General features: G+C 47.9%; 1 protein-coding gene across 2 annotated transcripts in view; it reads left to right on the top strand.

Annotated features, from left to right (window-relative positions):
• Positions 1-17,404, top strand: part of pdxka (pyridoxal (pyridoxine, vitamin B6) kinase a) — a 48,485-nt gene that overhangs the window by 23,623 nt on the left and 7,458 nt on the right. Inside the window, exons 8-10 of one of the 2 annotated variants that reach the window (XM_068040076.1) lie at positions 1,881-1,992; positions 9,995-10,131; positions 16,353-16,419. In XM_068040076.1, coding sequence (XP_067896177.1) covers positions 1,881-1,992; positions 9,995-10,131; positions 16,353-16,419 — 316 coding nt within the window. The remainder of the gene's footprint in view (positions 1-1,880; positions 1,993-9,994; positions 10,132-16,352; positions 16,420-17,404) is intronic. The other variant, XM_068040077.1, reaches the window with a different exon arrangement.

The following is a 17,404-nucleotide window of genomic DNA, read 5'->3' as shown; positions in this document are numbered from 1 at the left end:
GTCCTCTCGGCTTACGCCGACGACGTGATCCTCGCGGTCACAGATCCCGTTGACTTGTGGAGGATGCGCGACTGCCAGCAGACCTTTTCTGCCCCGTCCTGCGCAAGGATTAATTGGGAGAAATGTTCCGGACTCCTGGTGGGTCAGTGGCGGGTGGACTCCCTGCCGGAGGAGATGACACCTTTTGCGTGGAGCACCACGCACCTCCTCTAACTGGGAGTCCATCTTAGCCCTGCTGAGGAAGCCTGGCCGGCAAACTGGCAGGAGTTGGAGGTGAAAGTCACCGCTCGGCTGGGACGCTGGACAGGACTGCTCCGAGTGCTTTCCTACAGGGCCGAACGCTGGTCATAAACCAACTGTTGGCCTCCATGTTGTGGTACCGATTGGTCACTTTGGCCTCACCCCTGCATTTGCCACCAAGATCCAGAAGAAGCTCGTCAATTTCTTCTGGGGCAAGAGGAAACACTGGGTCTCTGCTGCGGTCCTGAGTCTCCCAATCGTGGAAGGCGGCCAGTCGCTGGTGTGTGTCCGCACCCAGGCTGCGACTCTGTGCCTTTAGACCCTACAGAGATACCTGTACGTCGGGTGTCCTCCCAGATAGTGTGCGCTGGCAATGTATTTTTTCTGCCAGGGGCACTGCCTTCAAGACGGCACGCAGTTCCCGGCGGAGACTATTAGCCGCGCCTCTCTGAGGGAGTTTCCTGTCTTTTTACTGGGATCTATTCAGAGTCTGGAACATGGTCGCCTCCAGTCAGGGCGCTCACCCGCCAGCAGAGGAGAGCGCCTCGGCTGTCTGGACTGCTGAATCCAGGGACAAACTGGCCAAAGCCCCCGGGACAACCCTCACTGTGTGTGAAGAGGGGGCTAGGGAGCGCGGAGGGCTCCCAGCTGAGTGGGGGTCAGCTTGGCCAGAACAGCTCATCAGACCCACGTCATGAAACCCTGCTCGGGAGCCACTTCCGCCCAACCCGAGCCACCTCTTGGAAATGCCCTCCGTGCCATTCCAAATGGAGCAAAGCGGTTTCCTGTACGGGCTGCTCTGCACACTCTCCACTTCCTCACTCTCGTCCGCTGCCCGGACATGCCCTGGCGATCATCTGGTGTTGCCATCTGGCAGCGAGGGGAAGCCCCAGTGGAGATCTGTCTATGCGGGAGTCCCCCTCCCCCCCCCCCCCCCCCCCTTTACGCGGGGACCTGGGGTTGAGGGTGTTGCACAGGGCAATCCCGTGCAATAGACTTTTAAGTAGGTTCACGGACTCCCAGGCCGCCTGTAATTTCTGCGGCCTGGACGAGTCAGTGTTCCATGTTTATATGGAATATGCGAGGTTGCAGCCCCTCTTTGAGTATCTGAAGGGGCTGCTCCACAAGTTCTGGCTGCACTTCAGTCCCACGCTCCTGATCTTTGGGCACCCGGTGCGGAGGGGCTTGGGCCGGGAGGAGGATCTCCTCGTCGGTCTGCTCCTGGGCCTGGCCAAGGTGACAATTCACAGGTCCAGGTTGCGGGCCGTCGGGGGGTCCGTCCTCCCTGATTGCCTGCCCCTCTTCCGCGGTTACGTTTGCGCCCGGGTGTCCCTGGAGAAGGAGCATGCGGTGTCCGCCAGTACGCTTGAGGCCTTCTGCGACCGGTGGGCACCGCAGGGACTGGAGTGCATTGTCGACTCCAAGAATGGCATTTTAATTTGAGTTTTGTTTTATTTAACTGGTTTTAATAAAGTTATTTATTTAAAATTTATATAATGGGGGCCCTCTTGACATAAAATGCATAAAAGGGGCCTGGGGTATAAAGACCACCTTTTTAAAAAAAAAAAGCGGGATTAGATACAGAGTGAAGGCCCTGTCAGTATTTGACGTTAGTAACTGGGTCCCTGTGTCTTTTGCAGGTTATGGATATTCTCCATGCAATGGGTCCTGACACTGTGGTGATCACAAGCTCTGATCTTCCTTCTGCTTTAGGCTGTAACTACCTGGTGACCCTCGGCAGCCAGAGGAAGGGTGAGTGAGGCTGCTGCTCAGCAGAGTTTCACAGAATAACTTTGTTTCTGACAATGTGATTGTGGTTGACACAGCAGGTATTCTCATGGGCTCAGCTGTCAGGTGTGACTCAGTGGGTAGCATTTTCCCTCTGAGTCAGGTGGATGTGGGATAAAGGCCCACTCCAGGGTGTTGAGCCCACAATCCAGACTGACACTGGATGTGGGATAAAGGCCCACTCCAGGGTGTTGAGCCCACAATCCAGACTGACACTGGATGTGGGATAAAGGCCCACTCCAGGGTGTTGAGCCCACAATCCAGACTGACACTGGATGTGGGATAAAGGCCCACTCCAGGGTGTTGAGCCCACAATCCAGACTGACACTGGATGTGGGATAAAGGCCCACTCCAGGGTGTTGAGCCCACAATCCAGACTGACACTGGATGTGATGCTGTTTTTCCGAATGGACGTTGGAGGAGGAGGAATATCCACTTGAACCTGTTCTCTCACTCAATCAGAAACTGTTAGACTGACATGATGTTAAACCAAGGCCCCCACACTGACAGCTGAATGTAGTAGATCGCATGGCAGCGAGTTCTCGTCTTGGTCAATGTTTATCCTCAATAAACATCACCCAAAAACACGGATAATCATTTTTTATTCGTTCGTGGGATGTGGGCGTCACTGACTAGGCCAGCATTTATTGCCCATCCCTAATTGCCCTTGAACTGAGTGGTTTGCTAGGCCATTTCAAAGGGCACTTAAGAGTCAACCACATTGCTGTAGGTCTGGAGTCACATGTAGGCCAGCCCAGGTAAGGACGGCAGATTTCCTTCCCTAAAGGACATTACAACGTTCGACAATGGTTTCATGGCCATCATTAGACTAGTCTTTTAATTCCTAGATTATTTGAAATGTGCCAGGCTGGTATTTGAACCCTTGTCCCCAGAGCACTAGCCTGAGTCTCTAGGTTACTAGTCCAGTGACATGACCACAACGCCACCATCTCCGCACTGATCATTATCACATTGCTTTTGGTGAGAGCTTGCTGTGCACAAATTGGTTGCTGCATTTCCTACATCACAACAGTGACTGCACTTCAAAAAGTGGGTCAATAGCTGTAAAGCTCTTTGGGTGTGAAAGGCAAATATTAATATTTGTTTAGAGGATGACAAATGTAACCCCACTATTGAAAAAAGAAGGGAGAGTAAAAACAGGGAACTACAGACCAGTTAGCCTCACATCAGTAGTGGGGAAAATGCTCGAGTCTATTATAAAGGATGTGATAGCAGAACACCTGGAAAGCATAAACAGGATTGGACAAAGTCAGCATGGGTTTACAAAAGGGAAATCATGCTTAACAAATCGACTGGAGTTTTCTGAGGATATAACTAGTAGAATAGTTAAGGGAGAACCAGTGGATGTGGTGAATTTGGATTTTCAGAAGACTTTTGATAAGGTCCCACATAAGAGGTTAATGTGCAAAATTAAAGCACATGGGATTGGGGGTAATATACTGGCATGGATTGAGAATTGGTTGACAGACAGGAAACAGAGAGTAGGAATAAACGGGTCTTTTTCCGGGTGGCAGGCAGTGGCTAGTGGGGTACCGCAGGGATCAGTGCTTGGGCCCCAGCTATTCACAATATATATTAATGACTTGGGTGAGGGAAATAAATGTAATATTTCCAAGTTTGCAGATGACAGAAAGGTGGGGGGCGTGGAATGTGAGCTGTGAGGAAGATGCAAAGAGGCTCCAATGTAATTTGGACAAGTTGGGTGAGTGGATAAATGCACGGCAGATGCAGTATAACGTGGATAAATGGGAGGTTATCCACTTTGGTTGTAAAAACAGAAAGGCAGATTATTATCTGAATGGCGATAGATTGGGAAAGGGGGAGGTGCAACGAGACCTGGGTGTCCTTGTACACCAGTCGCTGAAAGCAAGCAGTTAGGAAGGCGAATGGTATGTTGGCCTTCATTGCAAGAGGATTTAATTATAGGAGCAAGGATGTCTTACTGCAGTTATACAGGGCCTTGGTGAGACCACATCTGGAGTATTGTGTGCAGTTTTGGTCTCCTTATCTGAGGGAAGGATGTTCTTGTCGTGGAGCGAGTGCAAATATGATTTACTAGGCTGATTCCTGGGATGGCAGGATTGACGTATGAGGAGAGATTGGGTTGACTAGGCCTATATTCACTAGAGTTTAGAAGAATGAGAGGAAATCTCATAGAAACCTATAAAATGCTAACAGGACTAGACAGGCTAGATGCAGGAAGGATGTTCCCAATGGCTGGGGAGTCCAGGGGTCACAGTCTCAGGATACGGGGAATGCCATTTAGAACCGAGATGAGAAGAAATTTCTTCACTCAGAGGGTGGTGAACCTGTGGAATTCTCTACAGCAGAAGGCAGTGGAGGCCAAGTCATTAAATATATTCAAGAAGGAGATAGATATATTAATGCCAAAGGGATCACGGGATATAGGGAGAAAGCAGGAACAGGGTACTGAATTAGACGATCAGCCATGATCTTTTATGAATGGCAGAGCAGGGCTGAATGGCCTACTCCTATTTTCTGTGTTTCTACGTTAGTTGGGATACATTTCTGCTGTTCAACTGGAATGTTCCCAGAATTCTTTCCCTTTTTGTGTCCAGTAAGGAGGCGACTCATTCAGTAACCCCTCTCCCCCCAGCGCCCTGTGTTACTGACTGTATCTCTACTGTTACAACTGAGATGAGAGGAGTGCGCTGTTACAGTCAATGATGGACTTTATTTGTCCCCAGAATAAAATACACGAACCTGGTTTCTTTAATAAACAACAAAATTATCAGTTTATTATAAACCAAGTCTTAACCAATAATGTAGTGAAACATACACAGAAATTGAAATATTAAAGCCCCTTATTTGTGGGCGGCACAGTGGTGCAGTGGTTAGCACCGCAGCCTCACAGCTCCAGCGACCCGGGTTCGATTCTGGGTACTGCCTGTGCAGAGTTTGCAAGTTCTCCCTGTGACCGTGTGGGTTTCCTCCGGGTGCTCCGGTTTCCTCCCACAGCCAAAGACTTGCAGGTTGATAGGTAAATTGGCCATTATAAATTGCCCCTAGTATAGGTAGGTGGTAGGGGAATTGAGGGATGGTGGGGATGTGGTAGGAATATGGGATTGATGTAGGATTATTATAAATGAGTGGTTGATGGTCGGCACAGACTCGGTGGGCCGAAGGGCCTGTTTCAGTTCTGTATATCTATTTTCCTAGCCCTCACACACGCACATATATATACATACACACTGGTTAACCGGGAAAATAAAAGTAATTTTTGTTTATAGCTGTTACAAAGGAAAAACAGAAGGGGAAAAAAAACACTTGGGCTGAAAAGATGTCCTTTATTTTGGTTTGGTGTCCCAAAGGCTTATAGGCGGCTGTCACTGGCATCTTCCTAGAGCATAAAAACAAGAAATGCTGGAAATACTCAGCAGATCTGGCAGAATCTGTTGAGAGAGAGAGAAGCAGAGTTAACGAACTCCGTGTTCTGATGAAAGGTCACAGACTTGAAACGTTAACTCTGCTTCTCTCTCCACAGATTCTGCCAGATCTGCTGAGTATTTCCAGCATTTTTTGTTTTTATTTCAAATTACCAGCATCTGCAGTATTTTGCTTTTATCTGCCGAGAAAGAACTATTCTAGGAAATGTTGAAGATCAGTTTGGGTAGGCTTTCCAAAATATGCAGCTGCACAGGCTCCAAATAGGTCTTACAGCAGGAGTGCAGCAACAAGGTTTCAGTTCCCATACATTCGATATGCAGAGGTTTCTTCAAACATGCAGGGTTTCTTCAAATCCAGGAGGAAGTCTGAATCTGACACACTAGATGCAGGATTTGTTTTCGAGGGAGAAGTCTGAGCTGTTGTTCTTCTGGCAGGCAAGAAGCAACTGTCAGTTGTAACAGTTCAAACTGAAACTAAAACCTTCCGGATGTCAAATGTCCTGACCTCTATAAATCTTGGCCTGTCACTTCTTGGTAAACATCTCCCCAAGTCACAAACAACTCCTGCTGGGTGATCATCCACAGACGGGTGCCTCCCAGTAAGACTTGTTTACTAGCCAAAATCAGGAACCTTCTGGTGACTTTTTTTTAAAAAACCAAAATGTTTAGCAATCTCTTTAAGATTTCAGATTAATCAGTATCCATAATTCAAATATAAGTCCTTAATACATATTTTAACGAAAGAAATAGAAGCAATCTCGGATCATCTCCACCCTTGGAGAAATGAAATGTCATTTTTAAATGCTTTTCATTACAAAGTGTAAAAAAAAATTGAAAACATTTTAAAACACATTTTCACACTCATCCCCATTCACTCTTTACCTGTTGTTAATACAATTTTGCTTTGTATCATCTTTGTATTCGTATAACTCAAACAAAGTTAGATTCTTGATAAAGCATCTGCAATAACATTATTTTTGCCCGCAATGTGGATAATCTTTAAGTGATAGGGCTGTAATAGTAAACTCCATCGGAATAGCCTGGCATTTTGTTTTTTCATTTTTCCACAAAGGCTAGGGGCTTATGATCAGTACATACCAGTGTGTCTCTGTAGCCGTGGCAGACATGGACTTCAGAATTGTTAAGAGCTAGTAATAAGCCTAGGGTTTCTTTTTCCACTGTTGAATATATTTTTTGGTGTGGATTTAGCTTTTCGGAAAAGTATCCCACTGGCCTTTCTATGCCTGATTCATCATCATGTAACAGGACTATACCGACCCCCAGGTCACTGGCATTAATTGCTACCTTGAAAGGCTTCGTGAAATTTGGAGCAGCCAACACCGGTTCCTGGACATGCACCTGAAGTGCTGTAACCTGCAAGGATATGGACCAGGTGCTGGAAGGTGGGATTGGATTGGGTGGCTAGATTTTTCATCCGGCGTAGACATGATGGACTGAATGGCCTCTTTCTGTGCCGTAACTTTTCATTGGTTCAATTGCAGGGCAAATTGATGAGGTTAAGCAGCGTATGGGATACTGGACTTTGTAAATTGCCCATTGAATACAAAAACAAGGAAGTCATGTTAAACCTTCACAAATCTCTGCTTAGACACCAGCTGGAGTATTATGTACAGTTCTGGGCACTATGCTTTAGGAAGGATATTAAGGGCTTGGAGAGAGTGCAGACGTGGTTTACCAGGATGGTACCAGGTATCAGGGAGTTCACTTACATGGAGAGATTGGAGAATCTGGGATTGTTCTTATTGAAGCAGAGAAGATCAAGGGGCGATCTGATTGAGGTGTTCACAAGTATGAGGGGCTTTGATAGAGCAAGCAGGGAGAAACTGCTTCCTCTGGAACGTGGGTCAGTGAGCAGAAATTTAAAATAATTGGCAAAAGAACAAGAGAGAAATGAAGAGAATTTTTTTTCACACAGGGTTTGTTAAGATCTGGAACGCACTGCCTGAAAGGCTGCTTGAATCAAATTCCATAGGAATTTTCAAAAGATAATTGAACATATATTTGAAGAAGACTAATTTGCTGGGTTATGGGGGAAAAGCAGGGGTATGGAATTAAATTGGACAGATCTTTCAAAGAGCCGGCACAGCATGACAGGCTGAATGGCCTCCTCCTGGCTGTAAGTTTCTATCCAATCTATTCTGCGGTGTTAACAGTTTCTGACTCAACCACTAACCCTTGAAATAAATTCCGCAGCCTCATAACTGTCAGTGTGAAGAATTTCTCCTACACTCTATTCTAGTCTTTAGGTATGCGAAAAGGAAAAGATTAGCAAGGACAAATGTGGGTCCATTACAGGCGGAGACAGGAGAATTTATAATGGAGAATACGGAAATGACAGAGAAACTAAACAATTACTTTGTATCTGTCGTCACGGAGGAGAATACAGAAAATCTCCCAGAAATATTAGCAACCAAGGGAATTGTGAAAATAAGGAACTGAAAGAAATTAGTATTAATTAAGAGATAGTACTCAAAAAATTAACTGGATTGAAGGTTAATAAATCCCCTGGACCAGACGAGCTACATCCCAGAGGATTGAAGGAGGTGACTATAGAGATAGTGGATGCATTGGTGGTTATCTTTCAAAATTCTACAGATTCTGGAAAGGTTCCTGCAGACTGGAAATAGCAAATGTAACACAACTATTTAAGAAAGGAGGGAGGGGGAAAATATCAGTAGTAGAGAAAATGTTAGAATCTATTATAAAGGATGAGATAACTAGACACTTGGAAAATAATGATATGATTGGGCAGAGTCAACATGGATTTATGAAAGGGAAATCATGTTTGACAAACCTGTTGGGGTTTTTTGAGGATGTTACTTGTAGCACAGATAAAGGAGAACCAGTGGATGTGGTGTATTTGGATTTTGATAAGGTCCCACACAGGAGATTAGTAAACAAAATTAGAGCACATGGAATTGGGGAAAATATACTGATATGGATTGAGAATTGGTTAACAGACAGAAAACAGAGAGTAGGAATAAATGGGTCATTCTCAGGATTGCAGGCTGTTACTAGTGGGTAACGCAAGGATCAGTGCTGGGTCACAGCTGTTCACAATTTATAGAAATGATTTGTAATGTTTCCAAATTTGCTGATGACACAAAACTAGGTGGGAATGTAAGTTGTGAGGAGGATGCAAGGAGGCTTCAAGGGAATTTGGACAGGCTAAGTGAATGGGCAAGAACATGGCAGATGGAATATAATGTGAATAAGTGTGAAGTGATTCACTTCGGTAGAAAAAACAGAAAGACAGAATATTTCTTAATGGTGGGAGGTTGGGAAGTGTAGGTGGCCAAAAGGACCTGAGTGTCCTTGTTCACGAGTCACTGAAAGCTAGAATGCAGGTGCAGCAAGCAATTAGGAAGGCAAATGGTATGTTGGCCTTCATTGCAAGGGGATATGAGTACAGGAGTAAAGATGCCTTGCTGCAGTTGTATAGAGCCTTGGTGAGACTGCAGCTGGAGTATTGTGTACAGTTTCAGTCTCCTTATCTAAGGAATGATATACTTGCCATAAAGGGAGTGCAATGGAGGTTCACCAGACTAATCCCTGGGATGGTGGGATTGTTTTATGTGGAGAGATTGCAGAAACTGGGCCTGTATTCTCTAGAGTTTCAAAGAATGACAGGTGATCTCATTGAAACTTACAAACTTCTTACAGGGCATGACAGGGTGGATGTGGATAGGATGTTTCCTCTGGCTGGTGAGTCTAGAACCAGGGGACACAGTCTCAGAATAAGGGGTAGGCCATTTAAGACTGAGATGAGGCGGAATTTCTTCACCCAGAGGGTGGTGAATGTTTGGAATTCTCTACCCCAGAGAGCTGTGGAAACTCAATCATTGAGCATGTTCAAGACAGAAACTGATACATTTCTGGATACTAATGACATCAAGGGATATGGGGATAGTGAGGGAAAGTAGAGTTGAGGGAGATAATCAGCCATGATCTAATTGAATGGCGGAGCAGGCTCGATGGGCTGAATGGCCTACTCCTGCTCCTATGTTCCTAAATCTCTTGCATTTAATCTTGGATCACTGGGCCCTGGTTTTTGACCCCTTAACAACTGAGAATATTTTGCTTCTATCTGCTCTGTCCCATCCTTTCATAATTTTTAATCCTTCAGTCATATCACTCCATAACTTGCAATGTTCTTAAAAAAAACATTCAAGTTTTTCTGTGTATTTGTGTTTCTGCATTCCAGTGAATCTGCACTGTGCTGCCTTTGAATCCTCAACTCCTTCCTGAAGTGTAAACCCCAGAACTCCACATGGCACAGTTACTGAGGTCATATTAAAGATTTCTCTCGGGTCATTATTACCTCTTGCTTTTTATATTTAATACTTCTTCAAACAAAACCTAGAATTTCATTAGCTTTTGTTAACAAACAGTTTTACTAACCTGAGGTGCTGCCTTTAATGTCCTGTGAACCTGTCCCAAGTCCCTCTGCTCTCCCATACAACAACCTTACTTTCACCCGCTGTGTAATTACTGCTGTTTTTTATCGTTGTGATCAGTGATGGCAGGTGGTTCACAAGTGACGGAGCGAATCCGAATGGAGATTCCGAAGGTGGATGCTGTGTTTGTGGGGACAGGTGATTTGTTCGCTGCTATGCTCCTGGCTTGGACACATCAGCATCCCAATAACCTCAAGGTAGGCTTCGGGAAGAATCAGCTCAGGGAAATAGGAGTCTGTGGCATTAAAGGGATATTGGTTAACTTGGATATGTCATTGGCTCAGTAATGGGAGGCACAGAGTCATGGTGTATGGCTGTTTGACTGACTGGAGAGAAATATGCAGTGGGAACTTCAGGGACCAGTATTGGGACCATTGCTTTTCTTTGCTACACATTTTTTTTTAAAGTCCAGGATATTATTTGTTCACAGGATATAGGTGCCACTGGTAACGCCAGCATTTGTTGCCCATCTCTAATTTCCCCAACTGAGTGGCCATTTCAGAGGGCATTTAAGAGTTAACCACATTGCTGTGGGTCTGGAGTCACATGTAGGCCAGACCAGGTAAGGACAGCAGATTTCCTTCCCTAAAGGACATTAGTGAACCAGATGGGTTTGTTTGACAGTCCATCACTTTCTTGGTCACCATTACTTTTTATTCCAGACTCATTTCATGGAACTTAAATTCCCCAGCTACCATGGTGGGATTTAAAGTATCTCTGGATCCTTCATCCAGGCCTCTGGTTTACCAGTCCAGTAACATAACCACTGTGCCAACCTTTCCCTAATGCTTGGCTTTTGGGAGTATAATTTATAAGTTTGTGGATGATACAAAACTTGACGATGCAGTAAATATGGAGCAGGATAGTAACTGAGGTCTGGAGGATGTAGACGGACTGGTGAAATAGGCAGATGCAACTTTGTGCAGATAAGTGGGAAATGTTGCAGGAACTTCAGACCTGAGCAGAGAAGGTTGAGGAGAGTCTGAATAGAGGTCTTCAGAATTCTGAGGGGATTTGATAGTGAGTAGAGAGAAACTGCTGCTTCTGGAAAGTGGGTCAGGAACCAGAGGGCAGAGAATTGAAAAAATTGGAAAAGGAACTGGAGGAGAAACAAGAGATTTTTTCTCACACAGGGTAGTTCTGATCTGGAATGCACTACCTGAAAGAAATTTTAAACCACAATTGGACATATAATCATAGAATCTTAGATCACAGAAGGAGGCCATTCAGCCCATCATGCCTGTGACTGTTTTTTTAGGGTTATGGAGAGTCCGTAAATAATTGGACAGGAATGACAGACCAAAAATCCACTTCCTGTGCTCTTCAAGATTCAATGAAACAACTACAAATCATTCTTCATTTCCCACACACACTGACTCTCACTGGGGTACGGGTCCCACACACACTGACTCTCACTGGGGACATGTCCCACACACACTGACTCTCACTGGGGTACGGGTCCCACACACACTGACTCTCACTGGGGTACGGGTCCCACACACACTGACTCTCACTGGGGTACGGGTCCCACACACACTGACTCTCACTGGGGTACGGGTCCCACACACACTGACTCTCACTGGGGTACGGGTCCCACACACACTGACTCTCACTGGGGTACGGGTTCCACACACACTGACTCTCACTGGGGTACGGGTTCCACACACACTGACTCTCACTGGGGTACGGGTTCCACACACACTGACTCTCACTGGGGACGTGTCCCACACATTGACTCTCACTGGGATACGGGTTCCACACACACTGACTCTCACTGGGGTACGGGTCCCACACACACTGACTCTCACTGGGGTACGGGTCCCACACACACTGACTCTCACTGGGGTACGGGTCCCACACACACTGACTCTCACTGGGGTACGGGTTCCACACACACTGACTCTCACTGGGGTATTGGTTCCACACACACTGACTCTCACTGGGGTATTGGTTCCACACACACTGACTCTCACTGGGGTACGGGTTCCACACACACTGACTCTCACTGGGGTACGGGTTCCACACACACTGACTCTCACTGGGGTACGGGTTCCACACACACTGACTCTCACTGGGGTACGGGTTCCACACACACTGACTCTCACTGGGGTACGGGTTCCACACACACTGACTCTCACTGGGGTACGGGTTCCACACACACTGACTCTCACTGGGGTACGGGTTCCACACACACTGACTTTCACTGGGGTACGGATCCCACACACACTGACTCTCACTGGGGTACGGGTTCCACACACACTGACTCTCACTGGAAAACAGGTTCCACACACACTGACTCTCACTGGGGTACGGGTTCCACACACACTGACTCTCACTGGAAAACAGGTTCCACACACACTGACTCTCACTGGGGTACGGGTTCCACACACACTGACTCTCACTGGAAAACAGGTTCCACACACACTGACTCTCACTGGAAAACAGGTTCCACACACACTGACTCTCACTGGGGTACGGATCCCACACACACTGACTCTCACTGGGGTACGGGTTCCACACACACTGACTCTCCCTGGGGTACAGGGGCCACACACACAGACTCTTCCTTTTTTTTTTATTCGTTCATGGGATGTGGGCATCGCTGGCCAGGCCAGCATTTATTGCCCTTGAGAAGGTGGTGGTGAGCTGCCTTCCTGAACCGCTGCAGTCCATGTGGGGTAGGTATACCCACAGTGCTGTTAGGAAGGGAGTTCCAGGATTTTGACCCAGTGACAGTGAAGGAACGGCGATATAGTTCCAAGTCAGCATGGTGTGGGACTTGGAGGGGAACTTGCAGGTGGTGGTGTTTCCATGCGTTTACTGCCCTTGTCCTACTAGTTGGTGGAGGTTGCGGGTTTGGAAGGTGCTGTAAAAGGAGCCTTGGTGCATTGCTGCAGTGCATCTTGTAGATGGTACAAACTGCTGCTACTGTGCGTCGGTGGTGGAGGGAGTGAATGTTTGTAGATAGTGTGCCAATCAAGCGGGCTGCTTTGTCCTGGATGGTGTCGAGCTTCTTGAGTGTTGTTGGAGCTGCACCCATCCAGGCAAGTGGAGGGTATTCCATTACACTCCTGACTTGAGCCTTGTAGATGGTGGACAGGCTTTGGGGAGTCAGGAGGTGAGTTACTCGCTGCAGGATTCCTAGCCTCTGACCTGCTCTTGTAGCCACGGTATTTATATGGCTACTCCAGTTCAGTTTCTGGTCAATGGTAGCCCCTAGGATGTTGATAGTGGGGGATTCAGCGATGGTAATGCCGTTGAATGTCAAGGGGAGATGGTTAGATTCTGTCTTGTTGGAGATGGTCATTGCCTGGCACTTGTGTGGCGCAAATATTACTTGCCACTTATCAACCCAAGCCTGGATATTGTCCAAGTCTTGCTGCATTTCTACATGGACTGCTTCAGTATCTGAGGAGTCACGAATGGTGCTGAACATTGTGCAATCATCAGCGAACATCCCCACTTCTGACCTTATGATTGAAGGAAGGTCATTGATGAAGCAGCTGAAGATGGTTGGGCCGAGGACACTACCCTGAGGAACTCCTGCAGTGATGTCCTGGAGCTCAGATGATTGACCTCCAACAACCACAACCATCTTCCTTTGCGCTAGGTATGACTCCAGCCAGTGGAGGGTTTACCCCTGATTCCCATTGACCTCAGTTTTGCGAGGGCTCCTTGATGCCATACTCGGTCAAATGCTGCCAGGGCAGCATTGATGTCATGGGCAGTCACTCTCACCTCACCTCTGGAGTTCATCTCTTTTGTCCGTGTTTGAACCAAGGCTGTAATGAGGTCAGGAGCTGAGTGGACTTGGCGGAACCCAAACTGAGCGCCGCTGAGCAGGTTATTGCTAAGCAAGTGCTGCTTGATGGCACTGTTGATGACACCTTCCATCGCTTTACTGATGATTGAGAGTAGGCTGATGGGGCGGTAATTGGCTGGTTTGGACTTGTCCTGCTTTTTGTGTACAGGACATACCTGGGCAATTTTCCACGTTGCCGGGTGGATGCCAGTGTTGCAGCTGTACTGGAACAGCTTGGCTAGGGGCGCAGCAAGTTCTGGAGCACAGGTCTTCAGTACTATTGCCGGAATATTGTCAGGGCCCATAGACATTGCAGTATCCAGTGCCTTCAGTCGTTTCTTGATATTACGTGGAGTGAATCGAATTGGCTGAAGTCTGGCATCTGTGATGCTGGGGACTTCAGGAGGAGGCCAAGATGGATCATCAACTCGGCACTGCTGGCTGAAAATTGTTGCAAATGCTTTAGCCTTATCTTTCGCACTGATGTGCTGGGCTCCCCCATCATTGAGGATGGGGATATTTGTGGAGCCACCTCCTCCAGTTAGTTGTTTAATTGTCCACCACCATTCACGGCTGAATGTGGCAGGACTGCAGAGCTTAGATCTGATCTGTTGGTTATGGGATTGCTTAGCTCTGTCTATCGCATGCTGCTTACACAATTTGGCATTCTGTGTTGTAGCTTCACCAGGTTGACACCTCATTTTGAGGTATGCCTGGTGCTGCTCCTGGCATGACCTCCTGCACTCTTCATTGAACCAGGGTTGGTCTCCTGGCTTGATGGTAATGGTAGAGTGGGGGATATGCTGGGCCATAAGGTTACAGATTGTGGTTGAGTACAATTTTGCTGCTGCTGATGGCCCACAGCGCCTCCTGGATGCCCAGTTTTGCATTGCTAGATCTGTTCGAAATCTATCCCATTTAGCACGGTGATAGTGTCACACAACACGAAAGTTGGTATCCTCAATGTGAAGCCGGAATCCGTCTCCACAACGACTGTGCGGTGTTCACTCCTACCAATGCTATCATGGACAGAAGCATCTGCAGCAGGCAGATTGGTGAGGACGAGGTCAAATATGTTTTCCCCTCTTGTTATTTCCCTCGACACCTGTCGCATACCTAGTCTAGCAGATATGTCCTTTAGGACTTGTCCAGCTCGGTCAGTAGTGGTGCTACTGAGCCACTGTTGGTGATGGACATTGAAGTCCCCCACCCAGAGTACATTCTGTGCCCTTGCCACCCTCAATGCTTCCTCCAAGTGGTGTTCAACATGGAGGAGTACTGACTCATCAGCTGAGGGAGGGCGGTAGGTGGTAATCAGCAGGAGGTTTCCTTGCCCTTGTTCGACCTGATGCCATGACACTTCATGGGGTCCAGAGTCCTTGTTGAGGACGCCCAGGGCAACTCCCTCTCTACTGTATACCACTGTGCGCCACCTCTGCTGGGTCTGTCCTGCTAGTGGGACAGGACATACCCGGGGATAGTGATGGCAGTGTCTGGGACATTGTCTGTAAGGTATGATTCCGTGAGTATAACTATGTCAGGCTGTTGCTTGACTAGTCTGTGGGACAGCTCTCCCAACTTTGGCACAAGCCCCCAGATGTTAGTAAGGAGGACTTTGCAGGGTCGACAGGGCTGGGTTTGCCGTGGTCATTTCCGCTGCCTAGATCGATGCCGGGTGGTCCATCCGGTTTCATTCCATTTTATTGACTTTGTAGCGGCTAGATACAACTGAATGGCTTGCTAGGCCATTTCAGAGGGCATGTAAGAGTTAACCACATTGCTGTGGTTCTGGAGTCACATGTAGGCCAGACCAGGTAAGGACAGCAGATTTCCTTCCCTAAAGGACATTAGTGAACCAGATGGGTTTTTACAACAATCGACAATGGTTTGATGACCATCATTAGACTAGCTTTTTTTAAATTCCAGATTTATTAATCAAATTCAAATTCCACCTTCTGCTGTGGTGGGATTTGATCCCATGCCCCCAGAGAAATACCCGGTGTCTCTGGGTTACTAGTCCAGTGACAATACCACTACGTCACCGCCTCCCTGGGGTACGGGTCCCACTCACACTGACTCTCACTGGGGTATGGGTCCCACTCACACTGACTCTCACTGGGGTACGGGTCCCACACACACTGACTCTCACTGGGGTACGGGTCCCACACACACTGACTCTCACTGGGGTACGGGTCCCACACACACTGACTCTCACTGGGGTACGGGTCCCACACACACTGACTCTCACTGGGGTACGGGTCCCACACACACTGACTCTCACTGGGGTACGGGTCCCACTCACACTGACTCTCACTGGGATACGGGTTCCACACACACTGACTCTCACTGGGGTACGGGTTCCACACACTCTGACTCTCACTGGGGTACGGGTTCTTCCCACACTGACTCCCTGTACCCTTAACCAGCAGAATAAGAAATCTGATTAAGTTTCAAGAAGGAAATAAGACAGGTTCTTATCGACAGCTGGAGTTTAGTTCATGGAATTTAAGCAAGGGAATACTGGATAGGATGGCATTATATGTTGAAGTCTTCTGCCTCGGCCGCTGACCCTTGCAGCAACCCCTGACCTTAACTCTGACGATTTTGCCCACACAGATTGCCTGTGAGAAGACGGTGTCTGCCCTTCAGCACATAGTGACTCGGACGATCTCAAATGCCAAAGGTAACCAGAGACTTTCCCCACTGATGCTGCACACTGATTGGGGAGACATTGAGCTTCCCTCGGGGGAGGATGGGGTGAGACGTGACACGTGGCGGGAGGAGGGTGTGCCTATTCAACCCCAGACCTTTCCCAGTTCCTTGGGATTTACATTCAGCAGTTCCGCAGACCCCTTGTTTTCACAATTTCAGAGCAGAATCGCCTGCAGCCTTGTTCTTCACAGGTGGGGATACCTGTCCTGGGAGTGTTTGATGAGGACAGTGTAGAGGGAGCTTTACTCTGTATCTAACCCCGTTTTTTTTTTTTCCTTTATATATACACACATATTTTTTAAATAACTTTATTAAAACCAGATAAATAAACAAAAAAAACTCAAATTAAAATGCCATTTTCGGCGTCGATGATGCACTCCAGTCCCTGCGGTGCCCACCGGTCGCGGAAGGCCTCAAGCGTACCGGCGGACACCGCATGCTCCTTTTCCAGGGACACCCGGGCGCGAACGTAACCGCGGAAGAGGGGCAGGCAATCGGGGAGGACGGACCCCCCGACGGCCCGCAACCTGGACCTGTGAATTGCCACCTTGGCCAGGCCCAGGAGCAGACCGACGAGGAGATCCTCCTCCCGGCCCAAGCCCCTCCGCACCGGGTGCCCAAAGATCAGGAGCGTGGGACTGAAGTGCAGCCAGAATTTGAGGAGCAGCCCCTTCAGATCCTCAAATAGGGGCTGCAACCTCGCACACTCCGTATAAATGTGGAACACGGACTCGTCCAGGCCGCAGAAAGTACAGGTGGCCTGGGAGTCCGTGAACCTACTTAAAAGCCTATTGCACGGGACAGCTCTGTGCAGCACCCTCCACCCCAGGTCCCCGATGTAAAGGGGGAAGACTCCCGCGTAGAGAGACCTCCATCGGGGTTTCCCCTCGCCGCCAGATGGCAACGCGGACCGCCAGGGCGTGTCCAGCCGGCTGACGAGGGCAAGGAAGTGGAGA

This window comes from Heterodontus francisci, chromosome 10 (genome assembly GCF_036365525.1).
Source record: "Heterodontus francisci isolate sHetFra1 chromosome 10, sHetFra1.hap1, whole genome shotgun sequence".
In the NCBI taxonomy this organism is placed as follows: Eukaryota; Metazoa; Chordata; class Chondrichthyes; order Heterodontiformes; family Heterodontidae; genus Heterodontus; species Heterodontus francisci.
This window is presented reverse-complemented; position numbering and strand designations above follow the sequence as displayed.